The following is a 7,815-nucleotide window of genomic DNA, read 5'->3' on the forward strand; positions in this document are numbered from 1 at the left end:
GTTCCGCATAACACCCATCAACCACCGCACCATCGGACACCCGTCTGTAGCCAGGACTCCAGGTACAGCAAGTGAACTCTTAAAAGGCAATAATACAAGCAAGACTTAAAAACAGTAGGAAAAAGCAGATCATGTAGGCCAATAACAAGACCAAATGATATTTTAAGTCTCTTCAGCCATCAGAGTTTTTTGTGATTGCTGCTGGTCTGATTACTGTATTAAAAATCTAATTTTGTTTTTCTTTTTATCCTCTTAGGTGAAAGACACACACAACAAAAAAGCAAATGCACACATTGACACACACCTGACACTGGCACATTCATCCATCTTCTCTCTGTTTCCACTTCCTTCCTCTCAAAACTTTCTAAAACTGACCCCATTTAGATTCTTCTTATAAAACGCTTGATTTGTCAAAATAAGTAGATTATACATGTTGTAGAAATTTTACTGGGCTAACTAGAGGATTTATATTTGAGTAAGATACATTTTTCCCAATTTTGCAATGCTATGTTTGCAGTATAAACTGGATTAGAACCACTTCAGATTCTTACAGAACGTACTTTTCAGGATGAACTATTTCGTTGTTGTTTTTTTTTATTTATTTACTTCAGAGGTGTACTATTTTGCAATCTGTAACTGTGGTCTCTTGCAGCGGAACCACGCAACAACATGTACCCTGCTGTGATTGGAGCAGCAATAGGCGGGATGCTCTTCGCAGCCATTCTCACAATCCTGCTGCTCATGTACATAATCCGCAACCGCAACAACAATCCCAGTGAGTCTTAGACAGGGGAATCACTTTAGCAAATGCAGCATGTAATAATAAGGCCACTTAAACATTTTTATGCGTTAATGTTGTATTTTTGTTCCCCCAGGACTGCATGACCTGCTGTTTGGCATGTGAGTATCTGGGTATTGATGTTCGTTTATCCGTATGAGGCTCAATTGCCAAATAAATAATCCATGCCTTTTTTTCCTGTTTGTTTATTTCTAGGCAGCACAGCCAGTCAAGAGAGAACATTAATTTTCCAGAGGATGAAATGGTCAGAGGGTCAGATGGAGGGATAGAGGACATCGGGGGATTATCAACTGCAGGCAAGTCAACCCCAAAAACTGTTTCTTCTGTTTTTATCATTGACATAACATTTTGTTAAGAATCAACAGTTTATTTAAAAGCCTTTCCACCAAAACTGTTTCACACTATTGAAATTGACAGTCTTTGATCTTTAAACTAAATCCATTCTGGAAAAATCAGATGTTTTATTAGTCCGATTTTATTGTTTTTCGTCATGTATTGTTTTTCTAATCTACAGAAACAGCATTTTCAACAGGTCACACTGTAAAAACACAAAATCTCACCAACTGTTTTTGGTCCATTTCTAGTGAAAATATCCTAATATGCTTGAAAAAATATTGGGATACTAGAATATTTGCCATTAAGCTCATATATCCTTACAAGCTTGTTTTATGTCTATAATTCATTAATAAAAAATAATGGTTTCATTGGCAGATTATGTGCCTTACAAAATGGGGAAAAAGTCTTATAAGTGAAATAATCTTCCAATGGAACTAGCACTTTATTTAAAATCAGTTTTAAGGAACCAAACAAGCTCATATATCTTACTGACAAGTTGTAAGTTACGTTTATCTAAATTCAAATTTACTAAGATATTTGCTCTATATATATATATATATATATATACACACACACACACACAGACTCCACATTAGTTATAGTTTAAGATTTATTTACACTTTAATGACAATATTAAAACCCAAAGACTGATAATGTATTTTTTAAAAATTTTGCTTTACATTATAACTTTTATAATGCAAAGCATTTTGAACTGTCTTTTTGCTGAAATGTGCTACACAAATAAAGCTGGTTGTACTTTGAGAGCCTATTTCCTTCTCATTTACTGGATGTTGATCTTTTTCAGGCCCAGCCGTTTCTATACCCAGGGCATCCTCGCCCCTCACCGCGGCACCCAGGAGTGCCACTCCCACCCCTACCAGTCAAGCCCCTTCCTCTGGAGACGATAACGAGCCAGTGAGCGTCACAATCACAGTCAAGGCTGCAGAATCCTAGAGTAAATAAACCAGCTGAAGTTTACGCTGGAGCTCTTGTTGTAGATAGGGTCATGCATGTCGATTTGTCTTATTTATCTAACAAAACATTTTGATGTTGGTTTAAAAAGGTCAGGGACTGCAAAAATGAGCTAGACGGTCAATTTACTATGTATAATATGTACATGTTAAGTGTTTTTTTTTTTTTTTTAGCTTTTCACCTTAGCAGGCGTCCGTCTTCATTACACATTAACCTCAAATCCTTTCAGATTTCCATATAGGATAGTAATACGCGTTTGTGTATCAATTGAAATATACAATTTTTTTTCCATTATCACAGATCTTTATTAATTTATTCAGCTTTGAACATTAACATATCAAAAACAACCAAAACACTTCAGTCTTTATGAATGGCCGACTGTAGAAAACCATGTGATTTATAAAGTCCTGATCTTTCAAGTGTATAAAACAAACAAGTGTTAACAACAGGAACATGTAAATATATACAGTTTGTCTCTAAAGTCCATGACAGTTTTTCTCTGCTTATTATGTGATGGGAAGTAAAATCTTCTGAGTGCAGACCACATCTCCGAGCTTCTGCTTTATCTTCACGAAGAGTCGTTTGAACTCCAATCCGTCACCCTGAAAAGGCAAAGTCATTTCAGCGTTTTAGAGCAATGCAAACAAGAATTCCCAAAATGCATCTGATGTATACTCTTAAGCGATTAAGCAATATTTGTACAAAAAGGCAATGACTGGTTGCAAAATCTGTCTGAGTAGCAGGACTAATTCGCTATGGTGCATCTCAATAACGGCTCAATGACTTCCTTCCATAAGATAAATGCAATTTAAAGATAAGGAAAGTTTTCATCTTATATGTCCTTACATATTTATGTGTTTTGGAGGGTTTTGTATGTGATTTTTTGACAGAATTCAGCACATAGTTGTGAAATGGCAGGACATTTATACATCGCTGTTAGTCTGATTCCAAATCAAAACACTGAAAAATTGATAGAAGTGAAATAAAGAACATTTTTCTTCAACACATATAAATCCCAATAAAACAGACTGAAGTTGTGGTTCTAATGTGATCAAATGAGGAAATTACTTTTAAAAACTATTTTAAATATGTGCTTGCAGAGCAAAAAAAGGACAATAATTTTATAAATTTCTGTTGCTGCTTCTGCACTTTCCCTGTATTTTCTCTGGTTTCCAAGCCTGTCTCACTTTGCACGTTCAAGGTTTTAGAAGAATTCAACCTGAATGCTCATTCACATGGAAAACCACATTCAGGCATCAACCTGAAGCGTGGCCGCTTACCTTCGACAGTCTGAAATCCAGCAACACTCGCTGATTCATCTCCAGCAAAAAGACCTTGAAGATTAGCTTGTTGTTACGTTTGTCCAGAGTGCTCACAGTAACCTGAAGAGGAGGGAGAACTTTATGAACATAAAAACGCACCAGCTCCAGTCAGAGGAGGCCAGTGTGAAGGCAGTCCTTTATTACCATCCACTAAAAAAAAAAAAATAAAAAAGAGAGAAAGTGTTTACCTGTTGGGTGCAGGTGAGTTTGAAGACAAGTGCCATGCCGTCACAGACGTCTTTCAGGGCAGATAAGGAGGCGTCGGCGTTCACGTTGGTAAAGAAGCGAGTCATTCTTCGGACTAATCTTTGCCACAGTGACTATTTACAGAGAGAAGCATGTCAACAAAGTATTAAATGTGAGTTTTTGTTCATTTTTAATACATTTGCAATATTTTCTGAATGCGCCGTACCTGACTGGCCCCTGGCGTGCCCAGCAGCTGACTGCCCAGCAACATGTGCTCAGGTTTAGTCGGCTGGGAGAAGCTGACCTGCCCTTCAGTCGGGCCGAACAACAACATGGATTCCCATCCACCTGGAGCAAAGTCAGGCTGAGAGCTGGAAAACTGCATCCTGTCATCACTACACACACGGAAAGATCATAAATAAATAATATTTCGGCTAAATCTGTTTGAAAACATCACTTTGTTCCAAGGCTTGGACCTGTTTGTCCGGGATTTAAGCTCCAACTCCGTTCGAAGAACTTTGTTGGATCCTGATCTCTGACAACCTGGAGAACAAAATTCAGAAATCAGCCCCGTGAAAATTAACCCAATAAGACACATGATTAAAATAACATCTGAAAATAACTAAAACCCTTTTTTTCTTTAAAGAGAGTAAAAAAACAAAATTAAGAAGTTAAACTTGCTCTAATGGTATAATAATTTGGCTTAATCTTTATGTCTACTAACATAAAATACAACAGAAGGAATTATTTGCTCTTTTTGAAAAAATGATGCTGATCTAATGCTACATGAAGCCTGAAAGGTAAAAGTTTGTATCAGGCTTGCCTTGAGTAAACCAGCGATCCTTCTGTATGTCTGCGATAATGATTCTTGCATCAGGACGGGGCAGCAGCAATTTGGACAGCAAACCTAAGGAAATTTATGAAAAAAAAAAAAAAAGAATTAAACCTGTAGATTTTAAAACATTTTTGACATTTGATGAGTAAAATCTTTATCTTTTAAACTGACTTATACAAGCTTTACTTCAAAAACCATAAAATGCAAACTCAACTAAACCTGGAATTGATTACTGTTTTCTAAATCAATATTCTGCGAAGCAGTTTATGCTCTGGGATGGCTTTATTATGTTTTTAAAAATTGTGTTTGTGCCTATTCACATCTGAACCAGAACCCGAGGCTGCATTTATCTACAGGTCTGAAACCAAACTGATCAATGAGTGGGGCAAAAAGTCAACTTGTGATATAATTAAACATAGAAGACATAATTAAAAAAAAAAAAATTAAACATACTTTATATTCCAGAGATTTGAAATTTAACATTTTAATGTATGAATGGGGGGGGGGGGGTCTACAAATTCTAATTTTTCAAAACAATATATAATTTTTTTTATTTCATTAGTGAAGGAATGATGACTTTATAAATGATTTCCACCTGTACCTTTACAGAATACAAATTAATAAAACTAAATACATTTTAGTAAGAAAAATATTGCAATCCATGTCAGACGCAGTGTATTTTCTTTTCCAGAATTCAGTACGACACGTAGTTGTTGGTGTAGTCTGAGTCTTACTAAGAGGCATGGGCTGGATTTTCTTCCAGGGAGGTAGGTAAGTCTTCTTCTGGATCCAGTCTGAGTATTCCTGGCAGCTCTCGGTGGGTTGGTCCCAGGGCAGTTCTGATAAAGAAAAACAAACATGTTGACCAAAGGTTTCTGCACCTCAACAGCAAGTCACGGGAAATCCTCCTGATCGTTTGTGACACAGATTCTCAGCAGAAAAAAAATAAAAAATCCAGATAATTTCAATTTCCATCTCACCACTTTTGTTTCACAATAATAAAGGTGACAACGTTATTTGTATTTGTTTATTAATTTCAAACATATTTTAAAAAACACGAGAACAAGCAATCAAAACATGTGAATACATAACCAAGAACAAAATAATTTGTTTACTTCTTTTTTTCTGTTTGAAAAGAAGTAGGAAGAAGTGAACACTTATTTAATCCTACCCCTTATCTCAATTTAATGGAATATATTACTGACTCAATAATTATCAAAAATGTGTAATTGAAACCATGCTATATTATTAAGGTGCCTTTTTAATATACTGTCCCAACAATAAATTATATTACATAGACAGGATAGTTATAAACTAATTCTCATGAGACAAGAAAATCTACGGATAATACTAACAGTAGTAATGACAATTGTAAATAACCTCACATAGAGCAAAGGTTCCCTGTACAATGTGAATAACATAGCTTTTTTCTTTTTTTTTTTTTTTTTAATCAAACAATTGATTTAGACACCTTTCAAAGGTATCTGGTTCTGATGACTGAAGTTTGTGGGCAAAATGCAAAAATTTGAGGAATCAATAATTTCCCAAAAACTGAAAATTCCTACAGTCCAAATGCACCATTTGCGTCTCACCTCCTGCCAGCATCGCAGTCAGAACGATCCCACAGGCCCAGACATCTGCAGGCTGAGCTTGGTACTCCTGCTGGCTGAGAAGCTCTGGAGCAACGTAGGGCAGCGTTCCACAGAGTCGATTCAGAAGGCGCTCCCGCCCTTTGAAACGAAACATGGTGGCCAGACCGAAATCCGTCAGCTTTAAGTTGTCTAAGAGGAAAGAAAACACCTCATGAAGTATAAATATGTTAAACATGGACTCCAATTAGTACACATTTTATTTCCTCACCTTTGTCATCCAGCAAAATGTTCTCTGGCTTTATATCTCTGTGGGTGATGCCAAGGTTGTGAAGGTACTCCTGTGAAAACAGAGCAAAAACAAAACCTTTAAAACAAGTGTAGATTTTTCAAACTTTTACAGTCTGAATTGACTCACCACAGCGGCTATTAGCTGCTTGAAAAACTTATGAGCATCTTTCTCTGGCATCCCCACATCAGGCTCTATAACAACAAAAGGAACCACCCAAAAAACTTAGCATATAAAAATTATATGCAAGATGAATTTGCATCCAATACATTTTATTGGGATTTCATATGATAAAACACAAAAAAGTGTATAAATATAAAGTAAAAGGTAAAGTTTGACGATATGTTGTTTGTTGAGAAAATAAATTTAAAATAAGCTAGTTTTAAAACTTAACATGTCTTGATTCAAATGGCCTAATTGTGGTTTTGAAATCAGTAACTTATTCTGGCCTATTGACCGTTATTTTACTTGTGGTTACAGCAGATGGTTTGCTAGGATCATTTGAACTGCCTTTTGTCTGTGGGAAAACAATACAGTGGAAGTTGTAGCTTTTCACACTCATCTGTGAAAGGCTGTAAACACGGCAGGAGTTTAGGCTTCAGATAGAGGGTCAGAGATAGCTCCTGGTTGGATGAGCAAAGATACGTCTTATTTGAATAAATTAAAGAAAAGAAGATAAAACTTTCTACACAGAAGTAACAAATTAGATTTGCTCTTGCAACTCTCCAAAGATGTCTTTGCACGTCTTTGCTTTTCTTTCTTTCTTTCTTTTCCATTTATGTCAGGTAAATGAATGTATGTCTCCGTTGTTCTGCAGTTTCTGGTGTAAGTTTATGCAATGTCTTATATTGGATTAAACTCTGTAATTCTGTGACGTCAACACGCATTGTTGTTTTCCTTGTGGCCACACATGGCCCGCTGAGAGGACCTGGGATCCAGAGGAAGAGAGAGCCAAACTTTTTTCCGAAGTTAACCTATTTTAGAAATTCTTCCTTAACATGTTGCAGCACACATTTGTCCATAGAATCCATATAAAATACATTCAAGTTTGTGGATGAAATGTGAAAGAATGTGAACATTTTCAACAGATCTTGGCACTTTCACGAAGGGTTGTAGATGCAAATTTACACTGCGAAAAAATGTCACAAAAACATTCTGCAACAACTTGTCCATTACCGATACGGTCGAACAGCTCTCCTCCGGTGCAGTACTCCAGAAAAAGATAAACAGTCGGTCCTTCCTTTCGATGACCAAAGAACCTCACAATGCTGGGGTGGGTGAGCATCTAAAAGAGAATAAGTGTTAAAATGTGTAGATTGTGAGGCTTAAAGTGCAAAATAAGCAGCCTACCTTGTGGATGCAGACCTCCTTTTTGACATTGTCTGCACACTCTTTAGCCTGAGAAGTGTCAATCACCTTCACTGCCACTGCCTCTTCAGTCTGTCTGTTCACCAATAACCTCACTCTGACACAGTCAGAAAAAATAA

The 7,815-nt window shown here is 36.5% G+C and overlaps 2 protein-coding genes across 2 annotated transcripts in view; one reads left to right on the forward strand and one right to left on the reverse strand.

The window, feature by feature from the left end:
• Nucleotides 1-2,593, forward strand: part of LOC106956155 (putative pregnancy-specific beta-1-glycoprotein 7) — an 11,106-nt gene extending 8,513 nt beyond the window's left edge. The window contains exons 5-8 of the mRNA XM_015046789.1: nucleotides 653-775; nucleotides 876-900; nucleotides 995-1,095; nucleotides 1,941-2,593. Of these exons, the coding sequence (XP_014902275.1) occupies nucleotides 653-775; nucleotides 876-900; nucleotides 995-1,095; nucleotides 1,941-2,089 (398 nt within the window). The 3' untranslated portion in view covers nucleotides 2,090-2,593. The remainder of the gene's footprint in view (nucleotides 1-652; nucleotides 776-875; nucleotides 901-994; nucleotides 1,096-1,940) is intronic.
• The window catches only part of chek1 (checkpoint kinase 1), a 9,236-nt gene continuing 3,817 nt past the window's right edge, over nucleotides 2,397-7,815 (reverse strand). The window contains exons 5-14 of the mRNA XM_015046790.1: nucleotides 6,458-6,522; nucleotides 6,311-6,380; nucleotides 6,043-6,231; nucleotides 5,185-5,289; nucleotides 4,439-4,522; nucleotides 4,092-4,158; nucleotides 3,842-4,010; nucleotides 3,618-3,749; nucleotides 3,388-3,489; nucleotides 2,397-2,709 (exon numbers count right to left, since the gene is read on the reverse strand). Of these exons, the coding sequence (XP_014902276.1) occupies nucleotides 2,614-2,709; nucleotides 3,388-3,489; nucleotides 3,618-3,749; nucleotides 3,842-4,010; nucleotides 4,092-4,158; nucleotides 4,439-4,522; nucleotides 5,185-5,289; nucleotides 6,043-6,231; nucleotides 6,311-6,380; nucleotides 6,458-6,522 (1,079 nt within the window). The 3' untranslated portion in view covers nucleotides 2,397-2,613. The remainder of the gene's footprint in view (nucleotides 2,710-3,387; nucleotides 3,490-3,617; nucleotides 3,750-3,841; nucleotides 4,011-4,091; nucleotides 4,159-4,438; nucleotides 4,523-5,184; nucleotides 5,290-6,042; nucleotides 6,232-6,310; nucleotides 6,381-6,457; nucleotides 6,523-7,815) is intronic.

Source organism: Poecilia latipinna, unplaced genomic scaffold (assembly GCF_001443285.1).
Source record: "Poecilia latipinna isolate Pla-1442-1.1 unplaced genomic scaffold, P_latipinna-1.0 Scaffold792, whole genome shotgun sequence".
In the NCBI taxonomy this organism is placed as follows: Eukaryota; Metazoa; Chordata; class Actinopteri; order Cyprinodontiformes; family Poeciliidae; genus Poecilia; species Poecilia latipinna.